Below are 24,741 nucleotides of genomic sequence, written 5' to 3'. Positions count from 1 at the left end.
ACATGAAAGAAATGATTCCTTTTTCTGGTCCTACATTAGTTATGGCTTCTGTTTTTAAATTTGTGGGGGGGGAACCCAATAAATACAATGAACATTTATCTACTTCCAAAAAAAAAAAAAAAACTGCAATCAGTTACTATGGCAACACATAATCTACAAAGGAATTACAACTAAATGAGGATCTCTTTGCTATGAATGTATGCTTCAAGATCACTGTCACGTTTGCAAGTGCTCATACTGCATTTGTTTCAAGGGAAATCATTTTCAAATGTTTCCCTACTTTACCCTCATGGTTTGAAACTGGAAGAACCATGACCACCATTTCTGTGCACTGCTTGCTTTTCTTGCTCAATGCTATTATTATCAGATGCATGCTTTTTATTGCATAAAACTGCATTTTACTTTTTTCCATCATGTGAAACTTTTATTGATAGAAATACATTACAAGAATCTTAACTGCTCTTCACTGATGAGTATTTCGATTATTTACGGTTTATTTTTTGTATCTAATATTGCTACTACTGCCATAAACTGCTTCATGCTTGTCATGCTGTTTACTTGTGCACCAGAGTTTCTTCTAGTGCCCATGTCTGGTTTCCTATTCCACCAGTCCTCTTTTCCTCCCTTCCATCTACCTGGACTTAGCTCTCACCACCTTCCTTGTCTTTATGGTAATAGAGTATTTTACTAGATGCCTCATGTAGTGGTGTACTCTTCTGAAAGACTAGAAAAGTTCAAGTATTTAACACTAGATTAAGGGTGGGGGAAAGCTCATCAGTCCCCCAATTTTATAGTTCTTGTTTATTTTATAGGACTTTATTTTTCCTTCCTTTTCCCCTGCACTTCCAGATTGCTCTTTTTCTGTTTTCTGTTCCTCCCCTAGAGTTACACATGGCAACGAGTCTTATTAAACATCACCTCCTTTTAAATCACTTTCCATTTTGTGTTGTAGCAATTCTTCCCAAGTTCTAAATATTATTGAAATTCCTTTGCAGAGGTTTGTGCTCTAACCTGACTAGATGCTTTTGTAATTTCATAATATATGGTAAATTTAATTCAGCTAGAAGCTGTTCAACTAGCCCCCTAATAGCTCATTGACCTCCATCTTCTTCCTCAATAATTTTTTTTTCTTAATTTATCTCTATGGCATTGCAACTAGCATTGGGGAGAGATAGTAAGTGAAACCACAATGTGTGATTTAATGGTTTTTCTATTTTACTCATAGTTTTTCCTACAATTTTGGCATTCTCTATCCTCAATCTATACTAGGATTTTTATTTTTGTTGGGTTTCTTGTGAGACTTTTGTTGTTGTTTGTTGAGAAAGCATATTTTCACTCTGGTGAATCTCAAATATTTCCTGGAAAGAGCCTAGTGAGGTCTTAGCTGATTTTCCATAACTAACACAAACCATTCATTAGTAGTTAACAAATGAACAATTGTTAGCACCTGCTAGAAACTCACAACGTGCTGAGTTTCTCTAGCAGAGAAAGCTGCATTTATTGGCACATGCTGGGAACATCCAGACAGTCTGAAAATGTGTCCTGGAGTTTTGGAAAATCACAGTAGCAGTCACAGCTACAACATCAAGGAAATTATAAATTACATCACTTGTTAGGAATCATGATTGCTGCTGGCTGAAGTTAATCTGTCTTGTGAGAAAGGAATTGGGTGCAGCCTCAGAATCTGAGCAGTTTGGAGGAAAAGATTTCTCGGCAGCAGAAGATAACAATATTTCAATGGTCAGCTTGCATAATGAGGGAGTGTCTCCAACCAAGCCTAAAGTTTGGATGAAGAGGAAACTGAAATCTGGTTAACAATGGCCTCTCATCTCAGCCTTAGGTGGCCTAAGTCAATGCTACTTCTTTTTATTTTATTTTTTTTCCTCTTGACAACACTAAACAAGTAAATTGAGACTGTTACAAACACCTTTTGTAGTCTTAAAAAAAAAGAAAGAAAGAAAAACCAAATATATCTTACACTTCAGTCCTTAAGGACACTTTTAAAATTGTAGTAGGAGACAATCTACTTCTATAGTAAAGAATCAAAAATTGTATTACTCCAATTTGGCATAAAAGTACAAAATTGAACATATAATACAAACACAATATAAGTAGTAAGACTTACAAGCAAAATGTAAACATATTAATATTTCAATTAATAAAATATTAAATTGAATTTTCAAAAAATTTTAGCTGTGGAACACATTGTAATGGATAAATCTGGGGAAAATGTTGAAGTTTTATATGGAAATTGGGTCTAGAAAGATGTTAATATACGATGCCTAAGAGAATGAGTAGATCATTCTGAGGGCTTTGAATTTTTTCTGTTAATTAGGAATAATTCTAGAGATAAACCTACTATTACCAATATGTCTGCTGTGTCTGCTGAGAAGAGCCGGGGATTATAATAAAAAAAAACAAAATAATCCAGCCTAGTTCTTCCACTAACTCTCATTAAATTATTATCTTAATTGCTGCTTACAGAATACACAAATCACCACACCTGCTACTTCTGAGTTGGAGGAAGTGTTGAAAAGCATATCCTAAGAACTTACACAGCTAGAATTTAGAGCCCTTTTGTATGAATTTCAACATTTTACCTAATTCATCTATACATGGGTTTTATCACTCAAAAACTAAAAAGATTTGCCCTTTCGTGGGATTGTGAGAACAACCAAACAAGTTACTGTAGGCCAAATTTAGACAATCTCTGGTAAACTGAAAATACTTCTTAAAGAATAGATAGGTATTATCAAACCTTGTTTGCCTCCACTGGTAAAGTTACTTCCCCTTTCTGTTCCAAGATTCTTCTACCTGTTCTAGGCCATAGCTTCTTCTCTGGTTCGTTAATACAACCCCACAAAAATTCTGGTTTTCAAGATTTAATCTACAGGTACTCAAAGTCTTTTTAGGTAATATACCAACTACACAAACAAAACAAAAGTGAAAAATACACAAATTGTATTTGATCAAAAGTAAAACTTTTGTGCTTCAAAGAAATCTATGAAGTTAAAAGGTGAGTTAGTATCACACATTTTATAAGGGATTCATCTAGGATACAGAAAAAGAGGCTCACAGGTCAATATTAAGAATAAATGGGGAGAAGGGGTGCTGGAGAGATGGCTCAGAGGTTAAGAGCACTGGTTGTTCTTCCAGAAGTCCTGAATTCAACTCCCAGCAACCACATGGTGGCTCACAACCAGGCATACAATGGAGGTGGAACACTGTATACATAATAAATAAATCTTAAAAAAAAAAGACTAAATTGGCAATCATCAGAGTGAACATTTCTCCCAAAATGATATGTAAGTAACCATGTTCATTCAAATATTGTCAACATTATTAGCTATAAGAAAACTTAGATCAAATCACATTGAGATTTTTGCTTCATATCCACTAGGGTAATTATAACCAAAAATGAATAATAAATAACAAGTATTAGAAAGTATATAGAGAAATTGGAATCCTCATGCATTACTGGCAAGGATGTAAATTGATGTGGCTGTTGTGGAAACATTCTAGAAGCAACTCAAATGACAACCACAAAGTTACAACATGACCCAGCAATTCACCTCCAAGATATATATTCAAGAAAAATAAAAATATACAACCATAAAAAATTTCACACAAGTACATATAGCAACATCGTTCATTATAGACAAGTTATGGAAACTTCACCAAAATCTATCAATTACTGAATGAATAAATAAAAAGATAGTATCCATACAATAAAATACTATTCACCAACAACACAAAAAAACAAACCAAACAGAGTGAAGTCTTAATACATGTTATAACATGGATGAACCTTGTAAGTGGAAAAAAGCCAGCACCAACAAGCATGAATTGTATGGGCCAATTATATGAAATGTTCAAAATAGGCCAATCTAGCCAGGTGTAGTGATGCACACCTTGAATCTCCAGTACTAGTGGGTCAGATGCAAATGGACCTCTGTGACTCAAAACTAACCTATTCTGGTAAAGTCCAGTCCAGCCAGGGCTACAAAATGAGACCTTTTCTCAAAAAAAAAAAATCTACAAAATTAGAAAGTAAATTAGCAGTGTCTAGAGCTGGGATAGAAAACTCACTGGTTGGTGGGAAATGAGAACTGACTGAATGGACACAGGAGTTCTTTGTGAGGGGAGGGGTATAAAATTGTTCTAAAATTGGTTGGGTGATGATTCCGAAACATTGAATTAGCAAAACCACTGAGTTTTACACATAAAACTGGAGGGATATGGGGTATCTTAAATTGTATCTCAATAAAAACTGCTTTCTAAACCTGGGCTCTGAGCGCTTCCCTGATTCAGGGCTGTCACAGATGCGCTAGTCAGTGCTGTGGGAGAAACACTTCTGCAGACTTCTCGTGCCACTCTTATGAAGTGTCAAAGGGAAGTAAACAGCTTGCTCAGGTCTTCTTCCTGATCCTGCAGCTCCAGAGGGATTATTTCTTTCAAGTGCTGCCCCAGAAAATACAGGGCACACATGAAGTCATGAGCCTACAAGCATCATACGGCAAAAACGGGTGAGGATGAGCTAGCTCATCTACAGAAAAACTAGTTTGATTTGTGTGGTTCACCCAAGGTCTAAAATGATTTAATGAGAGAACCTGTCCTCCCAGTTCTTTGCTCCTTAGCAAAGGGGAACTGTGTTTGAATATTTTGGTTAAATAAATAACAGGTAGTCAAAAACAAAGGATAAAAAACAGCTGACTGATAAATATATTCTCCTGACAGGAATTCTCAGTGAATGGTTTGTGGACTCTCCCAAGAATGCTGTAAGGGTCATTCCAGGACACCTTGAATGTGTGGATCTGTGAAAAAGACCTTCCAACCACCACAATATCCAGGGCATTTTCCAATCAATAGCCTTCCAGCATCTTTGTTTTAGAGCATTGACTGATAACAGCAAGATTTCTGATCTCAGCTCTACACTTAGCCACATAAATACCACACACACCTGCATGCCCTGTGATCGGTGAACAATTCATCAGCTGATCTGCTTGAGTATGCACCGTAATAAAAATTTCTCCTCTTACAGAACACCCCTCTATATTTATACATTATTGTTAACTAGAAGGTTCTCCCTTAGACCAGAGTAAAGTCAGTTTTTCTGTAGCATTCACATTTAGGGCCCTAGGTAGACTTTCACCTTACCTAAAACTCCATCAATCAGCCTTCTTGACTAGGGAATTTCAAATATAGCCTCTCTTGACTAAACACAACACTTCTTGGGAGTTCCTAATATGACAATGTTTTAAGAAACTTACTGCCTCATGGCTCTTCTTAAACTCCCTAGTGATATGGAATACATTTCCAGTTCTATAAAGCAGAGGTGGGTGGTAAAGCCTAGAGACCTGGGCTAGTAAAATGAATTAATGTATGGAAAAATATTTTTACAATTCAGAACACTTTATAACTATAAAAAACTGTTAAAATAAATATGTCTACTTCCTGTGAGGCAGCTTTACCAAAGGTATTAGAAAGTTACAACTAAAAATGGGGGAGGGCACACTGGGAGTCACCAGGAAGCATGTTAGAAATAATCTGGTTCGATTGCATAGCTGTTAAAAAAAATTTGCCTGTGTATTAACAAGATCTCCAAGCGCTTCTTGTGTACATTAAACTTGGAGAATGCCTTAGCCTCAAAAAATCCAATGTGCTCACTCAGCAATCCCAGTATCAAACATCTATCAAGAGAAAATAATTAGTTGATTATGGAAGAGATGACAACAGAAACTTAAAACAGTTATAGGTTTACTAATCAAAACTTGCCCAGGGGTTCACTGATTCACTCTGGGTATACCTGCAGTCTCCCAGGGAGCTTGTTGGTACAAGGCACACCTTTGTACCATTTGCCAGCCAGGACTACCTCTGAAAGATGACACTATTGCCAAGAAGATGCCAGTGCTTTGGCTGTAAATAAAGGTATCATTTTAGCTGGGCATAAAATGGCTTTAGCACCCCCCCTCCCCAATGACTTATACCTAGCTCAGGAACCACACTGTCAGCCTCTGTCTAATCCCAAGGCAGTTAAATTTTTGCTAGCATATCTAGGTGTTTCTCTTAAAGTATGGTCAGGTACAATTATTAGCCAAAGACTTCTAAAATATACTCAATGAAAGGAGGATGGCAAATACACAACCGAGGGACCATCCTCTTCATTATTAGTTATAGGCCATTAGCAAAATCTGTGATCTGACTGCCCTTTTCTTTGTAGCTGAGAAATGTGTCAGTTCCTTTCTATCTAGTCGCTGATCGCCCCCTTTGTGGGTCATACAGTCACTCAACTTAATGAAGAGGAGCCTGTCATCTGTTATCCTGATTAAATTTAGGTTGGGACATTTTAGAGAAAATGATGTTCCCTGAACTCTTAACATTATAAAACTGCCCTTCACCTTGACACTACACAGCTCCCTCTGTGCTTTATTGTTCCCCAATGGCTCTCTTCCCATCCACAGCTCATTTCATCTTTAAAAATTATCATTCTGGTCCCTCCTCTAGCATGGGAACACACATGCATACAATGTATAGGTGGGATAACTTTCAAAAATGTTGATGGTGGTTGTAGGTATGTCTGGATAGTAACAGTAGGGACAGTTTTAACTTCTTTTTCCTTATTTACTCTTTTCAATTTGTCAATGCACATTTCCTACGCTGACTACAAAAATAAACTTTAGACTGTCTGTATGCTTTAACCATTAAACTTTAGACCATCTTGACCTTTGCAAGTGGTCCTCTTGCTTAATCTCAGTACTAATAATGTCCTTGGAGAGTCAACTGGCACAGTGCTCAGGAAGAAGAAAGCTCCTCCCACTTCTCCCAGCCTCTTCCATCTCTTAAAAGCTCACATCTCTCTGCACACCACCCACAGAGGAAACTCTTCTGCCAAAGGGACAGTGCTGAAAAGCACAAATGAAGGTAAGGATGGCACCCGGGCAGAGAGGCTAAGAAGGAAGTGCTCAGAACTCCAGAGAATACAACTGGCTTTGGTTCACAACCCCAGGACTGTTTTTGTTGAGTAACTTGGCTTGCTTAAGCGGATTACTTTTTAATATTAAGCCAAGACATGGTAAGCAAGTTTACAATGAAGGTCATATGACCAGACAAGTTTCTCCTAAGGGGAGGGAGAGATGAAGATTTGATTAGTGAGGCATTTTATTTAATCAGTGCTGCTTATTAAGTTACCACCACTAGTGTGACCTGACCACACCGGAGGAGGATTTGCTTACCTTTGTCTTGGTTAAGCAGTAATGTCTGATTGACTCATTGACAGAAGACAATGGCAAAAAAGGTTGCGGTGATTGGAGCAGGTGTCAGTGGCCTGATCTCTCTGAAGTGCTGTGTGGATGAGGGTCTGGAGCCCACTTGCTTTGAAAGGACTGAAGACATCGGAGGACTGTGGAGATTCAAAGTAAGTGTGACTTTTCTATCTCAGACCAGGGAACACTACAATTTCAAGCTGGCTAATGTGCCTTTGCAAGATTTCTTAAGCAGCTTTGATCCAATTTTGTTTTTATTTATTTATGTAGCTAACCAGGAACTGAACTCAAGTTGGCCTCTCTCCCAGGTCAATGCTGTGCCAACCCATGTGATTAACTCAGAGCCTTAAGGAATCCTTTAAAATCTAGCTAATTTCAAAACAGCCCATATATTTGTCATTTTTTGGATAAACTAAGTAGATGGCACACTAATATTAGAAAGTATTTTATAAAATAGAAATAGAGTTATTTTTAAGACATTACTTCTGTCCTAATCATTGAGCCAAATGTTTCTTCAGAGAACGGGTCCTTATCACTTCTGACTTTGTTTTTCTCTGGAAATAAATCACATTTGTTTACTGAGCTTTTCTGGTCATATTCTAGTATAACTGCTGTGGACCTCTTTGTTAGACATTTTCTATTAATTAAAGTCATTCTATTTATCCAACCTAATTTTTCATATTACTAGCTGTCATTCAAATTTTTATTGACAGATTCACAGACAACTAAATAGGCTTATGGCTTGTGAATGTAAGTATTTGCATTCATTCCTGAGAGGGGTAGCACAGGTCTAGTGTTCCACCGCTCAAGAGGGTGAAGCAGGAGGATTGGAAATTTGAGATTAGCTTGGGCTACATGACAAAACTCTGCCTCAATCAGAAAATATACTCATTACCAGACATATAGAATCAGAATCTCCTGAAGAAAGGCATTCAAGTCTCACATGAATCCTACAATAATGAGAAAGCTTGGCAAAGGGTGGAGAGGTGCTTAATGAAAATATATTCATACTCACTCATCCAACTGTGCAATCACAGAGTTAATGATGGAGAAGTTATCTTTATATGATATGAGTGGCTTTACAGAGAGCAATTATGCCTGTATCTTAATAATCACCGGTTGCTAATATTACAACTTTTCCTGAGAAAGTAACATAATATATTCCTGTCTTAATTGATAATTTCTTCACTGTGGGTTCAAACACAGGCTATTCATTTGTATCTAAGTAGGTTTAAATTGTAACTAATTTAACTTTTATTTAGTGTGTGTGTGTGTGTGTGTGTGTGTGTGTGTGCACGTGTGCATGTGTTCGTGCATGATATGTGAGCTTGGATGCCTCAGTGTCACGTGTGTGTGGAGGCCAGAGGACAACTTTGTAGAACTGGTTCTCTCCTTGCCCCCTCCCATGGGTTGCAGGAATTGAATTCACATCATTGGATTTGTACAGTAGGACTTTGACCCAGAGAGCCATTTCGATGGCCCCATAACAGATTTAATGTGTAAGACTTAATATCTCGGTACAAAGTGCTCCTTATTTGTCACTAATTTGTAATCCAAAAAGGTAAAAGCTCCTTTCAGTGGCCTGTCAACAATATGATTTAATGAATTCCCAGAAGGTGGTTCCTATAGCATTTCCACAACCCCAGTATATCACATTTTAAAATCAGATATAGTTTCTTATGTATTTTGGACAAAATAGATTAAAATATGAACTAATTAATGCTTGTTGGATAACATTAAAAACATAATTTCCTAGCGCCCATAATAATGACACATGACAAGCCTCTCTCAAGACTATATCCAATGGAGAATGATAAATAAGTTTCTCTTCTCAAAGACTTCCTTCCTGCTGAGAGAAACACTAAACAAATTTCACAGGCTGCCACTGAGGCCCCATGGCATCTTGGGTACTGGGACCCCATGAGCATCTTAGGTAAAGAATTCTGGGGGCTCCCGTGTTCATCCCCAGGGAAGCCTCTCCTCAAAACTATATCATCCTAAACTAGTGCAAATTGATTCCCACATTGACACTGAATCCTCTGAGATCACTTGACACATCTAGTGCTAATTTAAAAACAAAACCAAAAACTTTAAATCTGTGTGCCTTGCCTGGCTTCGGTGATACTGAATTCTTCCAGGAGGTTCTCCAGCACCCCCTGGTGTCATCTTTGGGATACAGGCAGGTAATAATTAAATACTTTTTTTTAGCACTTCTTCCAGCAAAGAAGCACTTGGCATGCGTTATTTTTCTTCATACATTTAAGGGTTAGATCTCCCGATTTTCCTCACTAGTGGCTGAATAGGAAACTAAACTTTGGCATGATCAGACTATTTATATTTTTGCATAAATATCACTTTAAGTCACAGTCATCCTGGCCAACAAGGGGTGGGGTTTACCACTTTTGAAGATGCGCTATCTGTTTCTGTCTAGCCTTCCCTCCCTCTGTCTTCACTCTTACAGCTCCAAAGCCCAGGTGCATTTGAATTCAATACAGTAATAAGATCCACAAAGACAAAATTTTTCTTGTATTGTTTACTTCCTGACCCCAACTCCCCACTTAGTCCAGGCCAAATAAGCATTATTAAGTCAGCATTCATCATTGTCCATTTGCAACTATGAAAAGCATGCCAATTTTACCTATCTAAACACAGACTTCTACATCACCCAACTAAATAAATGAGGAAGCACCTATAAAGAATTTGGCAGCCAGGCATTGTGGCACATGTCTTTACTCCCAGCACTCGTGAGGCAGAGGCATGCAGATATCTGCGAGTTAGAGGACAGCCTTGTGTACAAAGTGAGTTCCAGGACAGCCAGGGCTACACAGATACCCTGTCCCAAAGGGAAAAATAAGGCCTTAGACACACTAGATAAATGTTCTACTACCCCCAACCATACACTGCTTTTGTCAAGAAACTGTTTCTACCAATCAAATCTACAATAAAGATCATCACTTCCTCCTTAGAAAAAAGATTTGTGATACCATCACTATTGGTGATAATCTATAAAGTGAAACTTCCAAAGAATATTTCAGTCTAGCCCTAAAAATTTGTGTTAAGAATCAGAAATTAGAATGAATCTTTTCCATCCTTAGGCCCTCTTTTAAAAATGTACCTGACAGAGAGTCCAATCATGCTTCTAGGCAAAGTTTTGATTCTTGAAAAGTCCTAATGTTTTGGCTACCATGGAACAGTCTTGGTTCAGATAGGTGTAGTATTTTTCTGCCTTGATGAGGTTCACCCTGGTGGTCTGTAGCAATAGTGAGAGAGACAAACATTGACTTATCATGTATTTGGAGCTAAGCATTGTGCTAAGTACCTTGCCTAATCTCTGTAAACCTCAGAATAACTGCTTTATGTTTGGGCTATGAATGAAGTCCATTTGACAGAGGAATGTGAAGAAACTGAATTGTGTAACTTGTGCATGTTTTCAGAAGCATGAATAGAGGCAGGAGGGACTAGCCCCACTGGGACATTCATAGAACCCTTGCTGTTTACTCAGCACTACTCAAAATTAGGTAGTGTTGAGAGGGGGAAAACACATTTCTTAATGGAGTATTTCCTATTTTAAGATTCTAGTTGGATAGAAAACCCAGTATTCTGCCTTGCCAAGGACATTATATTCAATTGTGCCCAAACAACCAGGAAAAAAAATGTTTATGCATCAATATAACTGTAGTGTTGCACAGTTTGAAGCTAGTGTTTGAAAATAAAATCCAATATTCAAGTCATCATATCCCTGTGCGAAAGTCAGAAAACACTTCAGTTTACTGAAATGCATTTTTGTGTTCTATACATATATATAGTCACAATAACAGAATCATGAACTCTGTCTGGAGACTCAGCATTGTCCAAAGGCTATTTGCCTTTGCCCAGGCCACCTGCAACTGGAACATTTATTATCCAAGTTTAGATTATAGTCCAGGAAAAATTAGCACACTACTAATGGGTAAGTCTGAGCATAGCCATGAGAGAATAAACAAATTGTGAATGATGGATGAATGATAAAAGAGGGAAGAAGAAGGTATTGTAAGGGAGAAAAATGTTGATAAGCAAATCTATATTTAGCAACAATTCTAAGTATTTCTTTTAAACAACCTGCTCTAAGAGTGAGTAATATGTTGTTGACAAGCCTGATATTAAGACACAGCGAAGCCCACTACAAAGAGTATTTTCTGCTTAGACTGTGAACAGTAAATCACATGAGCTTGCTCTTTTTAACTCTCCAAGACCATGTACAACCTCTTGCAGAATACCCATGTGTAACAGCGAGCTACTACACCAGTTCTTTTATACCACTGGAGTAGCTGATATCCAAATTAGCCTTCAGCACCACAGGGGGCTTTGATAGAATCAATGCTGAGGTTCAAGGGCATTCTTCATACTACGGAGCACTCCTTAGATATAAGGAGTCTCACAGATGAGAGGAACAGATTGGTCCAGACTTCTCTCTTTAAAGAGAAAGAGATGTGTTGACACCCACACCTAACTATGAAGACTAAGTTCATCTTCTTCTAGCCCTGGTTACCTCTTTCATATTTTTTTGTTTTGTTCTGTTTTGTTTCTTTATGTATGTATTTTTGAGATGGAGTCATGCTATCTACCTGTGGCTGGCTTAATGTTCATTATGTAGCTCATGCCCATCTCACATGACTATTTTTGATGGTATCAAGAACTAAGGAACTGAAAAACATGGCAGGCAAAGGACTAATTTTCTATTTTAAAAAAAAAATGTAAGAAAGATACATATGTACTTGATTTAAAAAGCTGGTCAGATTACAAGTGATTATTTTTCTTTTTAAACTTCTCTACAGAAGACACTATGGTGCCATACAAGTAAAATTAAGTAACTACTTTCAGTTGATGAATTTCTAAAATCTTTACTATCTTTACAGCCACTCTAATGAATAGTCAAATGGCAATTACTCTTTCTCTGGATTATAGCTTAGTCTTTGTATGCACAGAAGCATCCACTGAAGAGCTCTTAGTCACCATTATTTAAATTTTCTAATAAACACCTCTCTGATCATAGGGTTATTCAGTCTCTGATCACCAGTCTTGGCTATTTATTTACATAAATTTACATGAAGGACATTTCGTAAAGCATGACTTTAGAAGACAATATTAACTGAATCATAACGTGCATTAAGGGATTTTTAGCAAGGCACAATTGTGAACGTTAAAAATCAGGTTTGAGATCTGGTTGGTGTCTTAGTTTGCTTTCTATTTCTATGATAAAACACTGATTGAAACCAACTTGGGGGAGGTTCATTTAAGCCTATAGATTATAGTCTCCATCATCAAGGGGAGCCAGGCAGGAACTCAAGGCAGGATACTGGGGTCAGGAAACAAAGCAGAGACCATAGAGAGATGCTGTTGACTGCTTAGCTTGCTCCCTTATACAGATCAGGCCCTCCTATCCAGATCTGACACCATCCACAGTGGACTATCCCACCCTAACCCACCCACCCCCCCATACATCAATCAGCAGTCAAGAAAAGGCCCTACAGATATACCCAAGAGTCCATCCTCAGTTGAGATTCTATCTCTCCAGGTATGTCTGAATGTGTATCAAGTTGACAAAAACTATGATATTTGGTGACAGTGCTATCCCCTTTATCACTTAAGGAAGACTGACTTGAATTAAGCACAAAATAGAGAACTATGCAATCAAATCAAGATGTAAAGCTCCCTACTCCAAAAACCACTCATTTTATTTTAAATTCTGTATCCAGTGTCCCGGGAATTGTTAGTCCTTAAAGGGCAGATGGTAAATAAAGCCTCCCTAGGGGAATTTAAGAAGGCAACTGGTTCACAAAGTTTGGCCTTAAGTAAGTAGGAAGATAGAATACTAAATTAAATATTCTAATATTCTACAATATGCCTTAGATAGACAGACAGACAGACAGACAAGACAAGACAAGACAAACTTGTCTCTACTGAAAACCTCACCAGGGTCAACAGCACACCCATTGAGCAGCACTAGTTGGCAACAAGCAGGTTCACCACACTGACTGATGGGGCACATATGCTATCCCTATGCACCCAGACATTTTGGTCCTGATACAGCAGGGAAAGAGAGTCACATCACTCACCCAGGGGTTAGAGTCTGGAAGAAGACTTTTAACACCAGTAAGACTACTATTAAAGCCATTGCCAGTGATTATTTCACTTGCTCTTATAGGACAACGTGGAAGATGGCCGAGCAAGCATCTATCACTCTGTCATCACCAACACCAGCAAAGAAATGTCCTGCTTCAGTGACTTCCCAATGCCTGAAGATTTCCCCAATTTCCTGCACAACTCTAAACTCCTGGAATATTTCAGGATTTTTGCCAAGAAGTTTGATCTCCTAAAATATATTCAGTTTCAGGTACCATGTGTGATGGGAAGTGGATTTCTCTGCCTTAGCTCAATTCACACTGAAATAGAAAACTGACTCAAACAATGAAAGAAATTAAAATAAACTATCACACTTTTGTTTGGTCTGTTAAAAGGTAAAAGAATGGCATTACATCCCATTGATCTTGATCTTTTTGATGGTACACATGAATGGGGGGGGAGGGCTTGAGGAACCACCCATTAAAATTGAAAGTTTAAATGATGATAAAAATAATGTTAAACTATATTTAAACCATTGCTACCATTGACTTCTCCTAGCCTCATACCTCTTGAAAGGATATATGAAATAGCCTCAAACTGTTCTTTTTTAAAAATCCTTCATAGAAATGTGTTAAACACACTTTCTACTTTCCATTTATCTCGGGTGCACGTGTGTGTGTAATCTGCTGCAAAAGAGAGATGAGCAGATCATTTTGAGTTATATTTGAAATTACCATTTTCTGTACTTTCTACAAAGAGGAACAGCCAAGAAACAAGCTACCATTAAGCATGGAGCATTGTTAAATTTGAAATTACATTTCTGGATAAATAACTTTAATGGAGCTCATTTTCAATACATTTCACTTTCTTAGCAACTTCATCTTTGTAAGCGTCAGGCTTGTGTTATATTAACATAACAGCTGATCTTCATGGAAATCTGTATTTGTAAATCCTGTTAAGATGTCTAGTTTTACCTCTCCTATGGTTCCCTCTCCAATTCCTGGTAGAGCCATCCTGTGAATGATATCTTCTAAGGATATCCTCTGTTTGCCTGCCAAAGAATAAGAAGCACCCACTTGGCAAAGTTTGCCTTCAGAGGCCGGCAGTGGACTCAAGAAAATTAAATGGGTTACATATTACACTCACCCCATCCTTACTTCCAGGGCCCTGCCAGAGTAATTAATAAGTCCTTCTCTATGTTTGTTAAAGACAACCGTCATTAGTGTGAGAAAACGTCCAGATTTTGCATCTTCTGGGCAATGGGAAGTTTCTACTCAGAGCAATGGCAAGGAGCAACGTGCTGTCTTTGACGCAGTTATGGTTTGCAGCGGCCATCACATCCAACCTCACCTGCCACTGAAGTCGTTTCCAGGTGAGGCTACAGGGCTTCTCAGCCTATAGAAGTGGGCTTCCAAGAATCTTGCACGGAGTTTAGATGGACAGGCAGGATCTGCTGCTAGGAATGGGAATGATAGTAAGATTGGATGGTGAAGTGGGAATGATACAATGGGAAAGTTGGAAAATGCCAACACCATCTTTGTTTCTGTTGCTTTCTCTGGGTCTCTGTACATAGCTGGGCTAACTTCCTCCAACATCATTACATTTTCCCAGAAACTCAAAGAATTCTCACAAAAATTCATTCTCTGGAAAAGGACCTTTTAGCCATATGCCTACCCAGATTGCCATGTCCTGCCAAACCCATGTATCTTTGGAGCCTTTTCTACCAGCCATGGTTTGCTAGAGAGAATTCCTAGAAATACACATTCAGGCAGGACAGAGATGAAGGAGGAATACAGGAGTAGGTCCCTGAAGTCAGCTGTCCTGTTGCTCCAGCTTTCTCTCTGAGGTTACTTCCTAATTATGAACCATCCCCTAGACAAGGAGTCACAAAGAAGACTTCCTTCCCAGAATCCTTGGGGAAAGTATCAATCACAGTGGGTTAGAAGCAGGCTTCATATGAGAGTTACCCACGCTAAAAGCAAAGAACACATTAATAAGGCCATCTACTACTGGGAAGTAGAAAAGGGGTTCATTGGAAGGAGACAAAGAGGAACATAAATGGTTAGCAATCAAATGATTATTGAGTCACTTAATGAGCAATTTCTGTAAGCCCGGGCTTAGTCTTTTGGTTATTTGCTTTTGCAAAAGGATAAATACTATTTTAATTATTGTACAATTACATTAACACTATTTCAAAATAGTTCTTAAATGTATGTATGATGTGAAATTAGAGTGTCATAGACTGTCCAAAACAAAATAGCTAGTGAGAAGCCAGCACCAGGCCAACCAGCACCAGGCAATTCTCTAACAGCAAAGCCATTTATTGACTACTAGTGAACACACATACTCCAGCCTCGCACATGAACCTAATATTTCTTATGGAATTTTTACTTAGAGTTTGGTAATTGACTATTGTAACTCCTATCAAAGAAGATGTGAGAAATCGAAAAGGGAAAATGGACCATGCTGTTTTATTGAAATTAACTTGTCATAGTTGCTTCCTTGGAAGTTCACAGTTCCCCCTTCTTCCTCCTGAAGGTATCGAGAGGTTCAAAGGGCAGTATTTCCATAGTCGCCAGTACAAGCACCCAGATGGGTTTGAGGGGAAACGCATCCTGGTTGTTGGAATAGGCAACTCGGCCTCAGACATTGCCTCTGAACTCAGTAAGAAGGCCTCACAGGTGTGATGCTTTTACTTATCTTGTTTTGTATGGAAGGGGTGGGAGACACAACTGGAGATCCCAGCTGTACAGCAAAGGTCCATTGCTTGCTGGGTGACTGTGTTGTGAAAGCAAAGGAACTCTGGAAGCCACGAAACCAGTCTAGCTCCCACTGCTGCTAACTAGATATGTATCCTAGAGACAGTTGCTCCACTTCTCTAAGCTGTCTTTTTTTTTTTTTTAATGGGATGTTTCAACTAGATATTTCTGATTCAGAAGGCCTAGTTTTTATGCAAGTGGCCTTGGTAATGCCTCCTTTAAGGTGAATCTACCAAACAATGAGAGTTTGTGCTTATACTTCACAGTACATCTATAACATCATTTAACCTGTACAATAATGTCCTAATACAGATGCTATACTGCCCCATTCTAAAAAATATCTTTAAAAGGAAACTGGAGCATAGAGCAATCCAAATAACACACCAAGGCTCATAGGTAGTGAGTGGGGCTGTCTCAAACCTAAAGAGTCTAGACCTAGAGTCCAGGATCTAGACATCTTGAGTAAACTGGATGCCTTGCAAATGAGTCTTGCTTATTTATTGAAGACAATCTTAACAGAACTAATAAAATGAGACAAAAAAAAATTGGGAAGCTGAAATGATGCATTTGAACCATGGGAAAACAGCAGTAAACAGGGGGAATGCGTTTTTGATGAGATTTTTAAATGTATATTTTGAAAACAAGAGAAATTTTAATGTTCAGGGCAAAGAGCACATACAACAACAGCAATAAATGAAAAAAAGGCCATCTAATTGAAAGGGAATGGAATCACAGTACGCATAGGAAGAATGGGAGGAACAAAAGAGGGGAAAGGGAAGGGAGAATGATATAGCTATAACCTCAAAACATAAAAATAATTTTATAAAGATGTGTAGTTGGAGAGGAATAGAGCCCCAGCATACCAGCAGAAAGAGGTTTTAGCTTTCAAAACACATAATTTTCTTTTAGGTCTGGAAAGAGGTGATTGCTCTTTATTCCAGAGATAGTGGATCCCTACATGCATGCCTGAAGCCATTACACAGTAGGCACACGTTTGCAAGGCCTATGGTTATTCACCAGGTCTCCTCAGGGAGGTACAGTGAAAGGACAGAGATGTTGTTTCTTAGAGAGCAGCAGGGCACATCTGGACACAGGAGAGACTGGTCAACTAATCCTGGAAATTCATCCAAAGGTTTCCTCACATCTCCAGGACATTATCAGGGTGTTGGTGCATTCCTCTATCAGTGCACGTTACTGAATAGCCCTCATCAGGACCTAGTTGACAAAGAGAAGTGAAGAGGCTAGGAGGACCTCATTTTGGGGTCAAATACTCTTCAAATGGAACCTGAGGGATGGAGAGATACCTTAGCAGATAAAGTGATTTCTTCACAAGCAGAGAACCTGGGCTTGAACCCCAGAACCAGAGAGGGAAATGTGGGAAAGGAAATGACTAAAATTCATTATTATATAAATGTATGAGATTATTAAATGATGAAAAAGAAAGAAGAGACAGAGGGAGGGAGGGAGGGAGAGAGAGGAGGGAGGAATGGTGGAAGGGGGAGGAGGGAGGGAAGAAAGGAATAAAGGAAGGAAGGGAGAAAGGGAGGGAGGAAGAGAGGAAGAGAGGAAGAAAGGAAGAAAGGAAGGAAGATAAGTTTCATGGTGCATACCTTCCAGTTCTAGAGATCCTATGAACAGGACAGCCAGCCTAATTGGTGTGCTCTAGGCCAATGAGATACCCTGTCTCTAACCAAGATGGATAATACTCAAGGTTGACCTCTGGCATCCTTATACATACACATAGATGCACATGCATGCAAGCATGCACACACACACACACACACATGCACACATACACACACCTTCACACATGAACACACATACACTGCACACAAGTTAATAAACTATATAGAACTCAGTCAAGTGTTACACAAAATCTTTCATATCACCTGTACAAGAGATTCCTCCCAAAAGGCCAAAGCCCATACTTCAGCTACATTCCTTTCTGTTCACCAGGTGTTTATCAGCACCAGGCATGGTGCCTGGGTCATGAGCCGAATCTCTGAAGATGGCTACCCTTGGGACATGGTGTTCCACACTAGATTCAGCTCCATGCTCCGAAATGTCCTACCACGAACAGTTGTCAAGTGGATGATGGAACAGCAAATGAATCGTTGGTTCAACCATGAAAATTATGGCCTGGTGCCTCAAAACAAGTAGTGTTATTTTTCTTTTGTGGTATGCTTATTAGGTTGTCTGATGTTGCCTCTCTTTGCAAAGATCCAATTTGCTAGCATGGTAGCTCAAGCAATGACCCAACAGTATGTGTAGTCGTATTGGTCCTGGGGTCTTAATTCCAAATTTGTACTCTGTGTCTTTATAATAATACTGAAAAGGATGGGTTGGAAGCTTGGAAGCTGCTCCAGACAGCAGGCTAGGACTAATTGTCTAACAGTTTGGAGAAGGCTGCTCAAGAAAACTGGGTTCTGCTCAGAGCACTGTGATAGGAAAAGCCAGCTATTCATCTGCTAAGTCAACTGTTGCTGTTCCTATCTGCTGAAGGCTGTTCCCATGAGAACACATCCTTTCTCCTGGCCAAAAGGCAAATATTTGCTGGTATCAAAGTCACACATCTTGGATACTGTAAGCACAAGTAAACATTGTAGATGTTTACCTTTCTTCACTTGGTAACAGTCTCCCTCCCCAGAGGAGGGGGGGAGATGTTTAGAGTCTTATAATAGATGCTGCATTATGCTGAATTAAGATTCCAGCACATATGGCATATATTGCTTTATTTTTAAAAGAGAAGAAAACTGTTTACAAACCAACAGCTCCAGAGATACAAGCAGACTTTTCTCCACCATCCATGCCACCACAAACAGAGTTTCTATGGATATGGGGGTCAGTAGATATCAGCAAATTTCATTTTACACATTGATTCTCATCATTGATCCACAGTAACTCTCAGTGCTAATGTAGTATGTTTTCCTTTATCACTGGGTAGAGATTAAATGAAACTACCAAGTAATAAGAAATGACAAAGGGATGTGTTTGCAAAGTCCTTTTGTGCACCAGGGATACATCCTGGCTCCACTGTCTGAGGTCTCTTAGACTGCTCAGTCCTTCTGGCTGAGACCCATATTCAGGGGGGCCCGAGTCAGTCCCATGCTGGCTTCCCAGCTATCAGTCTAGTGGCCGTTAGCTCCTCCTTGTTCAGGTAAGCTGTCTCTATGTGTTTCTGCTGCCTGGTCTTGTCCTCTCCATCTGCATCTGGGTTCTACTTCGACTCAGTGTTTATATATTTACATGACCCCAACTGGATGGCATTCCCCTACATATGGAATTGGGGTGGGGGGATGGGAGGGGAGGGTGGTTAGAGTGCATGTGAGAGGGCAGAAAGGGTAAAAGGGAGAGAAGAAGGGAGGGAGGAAGGGAGGGAGGGAGAGAGGGAGGGAGGGAGGGAGGGAGAGGGAACTGGGATGGACATGTAAAATAATAAATTAAATTTAAAAAAAAAGTGACAGAGGTACCAGAGGGCAACAATGACCAGCAAACTCAACGGTTAACAATAGGGCTGGCATCATATCTGAGCCCCTGGAGATACTTTTGTTATCTATTTGCCTGTCTTTGTTTATCAAAGGAAGAGACTGTCGATGTTAGAATGACAAAGCTTGGGGTGGGCAAAATAGTTGAGTTAGAATTTATGGGTATTTGGGAAACTCCTGTATTTTTTCAGAGAAACCCCTAAAACCGTCAAGTGGGTTGAAGATTCCTCAATCAAAGACCTCGCTGAGTGTATTCTTCCCTTTTTTGTGCCTCAGATACCTTATGAAAGAACCTGTGCTAAACGACGATCTCCCCAGTCGGGTGCTGTATGGAGCCATCAGAGTGAAAACGAGAGTGAAGGAGCTCACAGAGACTGCTGCGGTTTTTGATGATGGCACCGTGGAGGAAGACATTGATGTCATTGTCTTTGCCACTGGCTACACTTTCTCTTTCCCTTTCCTTGAAGAGTCCCTTGTGAAAGTGGAGGATAATAGGGTCTCGCTGTACAAATCCATGTTCCCCCCTCACCTGGAGAAGCCAACCCTTGCATGCATAGGTCTTATCCAGCCTCTAGGATCCATCTTCCCAACTGTGGAGCTTCAGGCGCGATGGGCAACAAGAGTTTTCAAAGGTGAGTGGGTTGCTCAACCTAGCAGAGTTTTCTACATTCTTTCCCTCATTTTAAAAACTGTTTATTGGACAGGAGGCAGATCTGTGGTAGAGACCAAAGGACAGACAGCTACCCTACGGGCAGGTGGTTCTCTGCTGCCACCTTGTGGGACCCGAAGATCAGATTGTCAGGCCTACACACTGGCATGGCTCTACCTGCTGAGCCATCTCGAGGGACAAAGTTTTAAATGTTTTTAAAGGGTTGTCTTTTCTCATTTGTACAGCACCTCACCTTCCTTGAAAGGCTATTTATTTTTCGTGCTTCTGGAGTTCAATTCTGTTCAACAAAAACCTCATTTACCACCGAGCCTGTGCTGGGATCTGGTCAGTCAGAAAGAAATGTAAACAAGTTGTTTTAATAACATGACAAGTGGTTTGGTGGCAGAGAAAGAACTTGGTGGGATGACACTAGGTCCAGGAAAGCTTCCTGAAGTCTGAGTTTATCAGGTACAGAGAAGGGTTTGCCTGAACAAAGGACACAGAGACAGGATGCCTGTAGAAAATGGTAAGCCCCACATTACCAATGTGTGAGATGGAATAGGATAGCAGGTTAATCTTAGAGAAGGGCAGATGGACACAAAAGCTTTTTACCCTGTGTTAAGGATATTGGATTATAAAATGTAAATGTACAGACAGCTGTGAGATTTTTTTTTTTGGTTCCCCCCCCCCCCTTGTTTTTGTTTTGCAGCAGAGGAGTGAGAAAGAATCTAATGTAATCAAGGTTATCCTCAAACTTGCTATGTAGCCAAGGCTAGCCTTGAACTCAAGATCTCTTACTTCTACGTTTCAAGTACTGCCAGGCCTGTAATTTCAGTTCCCTTGAGTCAGGAGGATGGATGAGAGTTTAAGGGCATCCTGGGCAACATAGCAAGTTCAATCTAGCTAGGACTTCTAGAAAGACTTTCTTGGAAGGAAAGGAGGGAGGGAACAGATATTTAAAACTCAGGGGTAGAGACTTGAAGATCACTGAGAAAGCGATAGTACTCACCTGTGCTAAAATACAATGCAGCCTGGGCCAGAGTCGAGAGACAAAATGGAAGTGAGAACATGCAGGCTAGAAATAGTCAGAGCCAAAGCCAACACAAGAAAGAGGATCCAGGATGGCTTACAGGACCTAGCACTGGAGGCTGGATAGAGAGCTGTGCCTGAGAATAGAGTCTAGTGAGTCTCAAGGGCAAATTCAGGTTCAGACTACTTAGGTCTGTGATGCTAAACGGCTGGCCATGTTTCCCCTCTGAACTACTCTCAGTATGGGGCCCCTCTCATTATCACCTGATTTCCTTCAACACCCTTTTACCTGGTCTCCCTAATTGTAAGTTCACCTCCCTAGAGCCTTCTTTCCTCAACCAAAGAGCTAGATGGATCTTTCCAATGGGTAAATCTAACCTTGTTGCCTCACACAGCAAAGTCTTCTACAGGGTCCTGTCAGTGTAAGGATAGAACCCACCCCACCTGACATAGTTTCTTAAGCATGCTTCCCCGCTTCAGCCCTTTCTTTCTCTGGCCTCTTCAGTTCCTAGTTAATGCCACTGGCTATGATCCACTAGGGAATTCTCACCTCTGGAGTTCAGAAGCACAGAGGTATGACATAAATAAATGGCCAACACTTAATTTTAGAAAACAACTATTATACAAATCAACAATATCAAATCAAACTCACTCTTCAAAGCAAGTTTGTTTTTGTTTTCTAGGCTTGTGTAGCTTGCCCTCAGAGACTACTATGAAGGTGGACATTGTTGAAAGGAATGAAAAAAGAATTGACCTGTAAGCACTTTCCTTATAATATATTGTCTACATAGAGTAGTGTGTCACAGATACCATGCTCTGACTGCCCATGAGAGATAGCTAGCTGTTAAAGATGTAGTCCTGGATCACAACCCAGTCCAAATGAGTCCATTATGTAAATGAGACTGGAAATTTGTAAGGTGATACCTTTTTCATATGATTCTTAGACATGCTGGTTTAATAACTCATACCTCAAAAAGGAAGGAAGAAAAGAAGGAAGAGAGGGAGGGAGGGAGGGAGGGAAGGAGGGAAGGAGGGAAAGAGGGAAAGGAAGAGAGACAGAAGAAGGGAGGGAGTGAGGAAGGAAGGAAGCCAATTCAAAATATCTTTCTTTAGGTCAATCTTATTTCTTTTTTCTATGATGCCCATGTGAGATTCCCTACCTGCTCAGGCCACCCACACTCAGGGAATGGGATGGGGCAGTGGTGGTGACAGTAACCAGAGGCACTCTCAAAACATATCTGGTTTGTCAGTTTTGTTGAAGTGGGATCAGGTTTTGAGTTTGATAGTAATCAATACTCACGCAACTCTGACTCGAGACCTTACAGAGATAAGGAGTTACAGCATTGCAAATTTTAACTCATCTAACATAGGTTGAGTATCTACCACATGCCAGCCAGACTACTGGGCACTTTAGCAGTTTAACAAGAAAAGTACATCCCTTCTCTGGAAGACACCTCCTCTCTGATACCTCAAGAGTATTTGTATCAATACTGAGTCAAACAATCTGACTTGGAGACTTACAGCAGCTTAATAAGTAATAAATAATAGTCACCATTTTAACATCATTAGATTTCTAGAATCTCCATGAATTTGTCTACTTTGTGGTCTATTCATTAATCTGAGATGTGAACCTCCTAAAGGAGCCACCCAGACATTCATTCAAAACTTATGCCTTCATGCATTCATTCCTTTATTCTTTAAACAGTTATTGAGTAACTCGTATTAAGATATAACTTGGGACCTTTTATGAATCTGCCCTTTTTATTTACTTCATTAAGGTTTGGAAAAAGCCAGAGCCAGATACTGCAGACCAATTATGTTGACTACCTGGATGAACTTGCCTTGGAGATAGGTGCGAAACCAGACCTCGTCTCTCTCTTTTTCAAAGATCCTAAACTGGCTGTGAAACTCTACTTTGGGCCCTGCAATTCCTACCAGTACCGCCTGGTTGGACCTGGGCAGTGGGAAGGAGCTAGGAATGCCATCCTCACCCAGAAGCAGAGAATTCTGAAGCCCTTAAAAACCCGCACTCTGCAGCCTTCATCCAACAACCCAGCATCCTTCCTGCTCAAAATCCTGGGGCTTTTGGCTGTTGTTCTAGCCTTCTTTTTCCAACTTCAATGGTTCTAATCTGTCAGCATAACACTTTTGTCCATCAGTGCCTCTCATTTATCAGTGTCTCTTTGAAAAAAAGACTAAAGAAATTACATTTATATTATAATTTTTACAATTCAGGAGAGCAAGTAGGAGAACTAATAGGGAGATTAGAAGAATTACAGCTAGATATAAAACTAAAATTAAGGTCATGGAATATCTTTATCATCATACTCTTTCCTCGAATTCATCAGTATCCAAACAGTATTATACAATAACACCAACACAGGTAGATAGTGCTTTCAGACACAGCAAGTTTTGATTTATATGAAAAAGCTAATTATGCAGAATAAGAAACAAGTCATAGCTGGGCATGTTGGCTCATGCCTTTAATCCTGGCACTTGGGAGGCAAAGACAGGCAGATCTCGATGAGCTTGGAGCAAGCATGGTCTATGTAACAAGTTCCTGGACAGCCAAGATTACAGAGAGACCCTGTCTCAAAAAAAAAAAAAAAAGCAAAACCAAGTCACATATGTTAGATTACTGAACAGTTTAAACTGTGGTAGATATTCAAATCCCATACACTGAACTCCATGCTGTCTCTATGCACACTCTGGTCTTAATGTACTCAGAAATACTGGTGGCCAAAAATAAAATAATAGACCAAAAGCAACTACTTTAAGTGTTTCACATTGCAAGTTAAGCAAACAGACACAGTTCCTGTATATTGACAGAAATACAAAGATTAAAAATAATATACCCTAGCTATAACATATAGGTCAATATGGGATCTCACAGATTAGACATTGTGTTATGTGTACATCATATATTACTTCATTTAATTCTCACAGCAATAATGATATAGGTAGAGCTATGCTACCTATTCTATAGAGGACACTGAGGGACAGACAGTCACGGAGCATGCCCTTAGCCACCCGTCTTGAAATGAAGCTCCTATTGGAGCTCAGTGTGATGAGCTCTGGAACTAAAAATGTCATAACCTCACATGCAATATGCTTATTTATTGAAACTTCCACACTTGATAAAGTCTTAGCAAAAGATTATTTTATTCACTGTAAGATTAGTTCTGTCCATTAGCATAAAGTTTTCTGACACTATTGTAGAAAATGGCACCTTTCTTGCAAATACAATCTGACTAATTTCATACAATATTAAGTCTACATTTCAGCTATATTAAAAAAAAATACTTGAGTTGGGTGCAATGGTAGAGACCTTTAACTCTAGTACTGAGGAGGCAGGTGGAGCTTGAGGCCAGACTGGTCTACATAGCAAATTCTAGGCCAGCCAGGGCTACCTAGAGATACCCTGTCTCAAAAGAAAAAGAAAATTTGAAGAGATT

At 39.5% G+C, this 24,741-nt stretch overlaps 1 protein-coding gene across 1 annotated transcript; it reads left to right on the top strand.

The window, feature by feature from the left end:
* Nucleotides 1-6,784: 6,784 nt before the first annotated feature.
* Fmo2 (flavin containing dimethylaniline monoxygenase 2) lies at nucleotides 6,785-23,746 on the top strand. The gene is made up of 9 exons (XM_051186118.1): nucleotides 6,785-6,921; nucleotides 7,277-7,414; nucleotides 13,447-13,635; nucleotides 14,574-14,736; nucleotides 15,903-16,045; nucleotides 18,080-18,279; nucleotides 19,885-20,240; nucleotides 21,970-22,042; nucleotides 23,065-23,746. The coding sequence occupies exons 1-9, from the start codon at nucleotides 6,916-6,918 to the stop codon at nucleotides 23,414-23,416; spliced, it is 1,620 nt and encodes a 539-aa protein (XP_051042075.1). The 5' UTR covers nucleotides 6,785-6,915; the 3' UTR covers nucleotides 23,417-23,746.
* Nucleotides 23,747-24,741: the final 995 nt, after the last annotated feature.

Source organism: Phodopus roborovskii, unplaced genomic scaffold (assembly GCF_943737965.1).
Source record: "Phodopus roborovskii unplaced genomic scaffold, PHOROB, whole genome shotgun sequence".
NCBI classification, from domain to species: Eukaryota; Metazoa; Chordata; class Mammalia; order Rodentia; family Cricetidae; genus Phodopus; species Phodopus roborovskii.
The sequence above is the reverse complement of the archived record's forward strand: the minus strand, read 5'-3'. Positions and strand labels throughout refer to the sequence as shown.

Excerpts from the sequence above, each read along its gene's own strand:
- Fmo2 (XM_051186118.1), top strand. Across the intron at positions 14,737-15,902 it reads GCCACTGAAGTCGTTTCCAG|GTATCGAGAGGTTCAAAGGG; the intron begins GTGAGGCTACAG and ends TTCCTCCTGAAG. Across the intron at positions 22,043-23,064 it reads AATGAAAAAAGAATTGACCT|GTTTGGAAAAAGCCAGAGCC; the intron begins GTAAGCACTTTC and ends TACTTCATTAAG.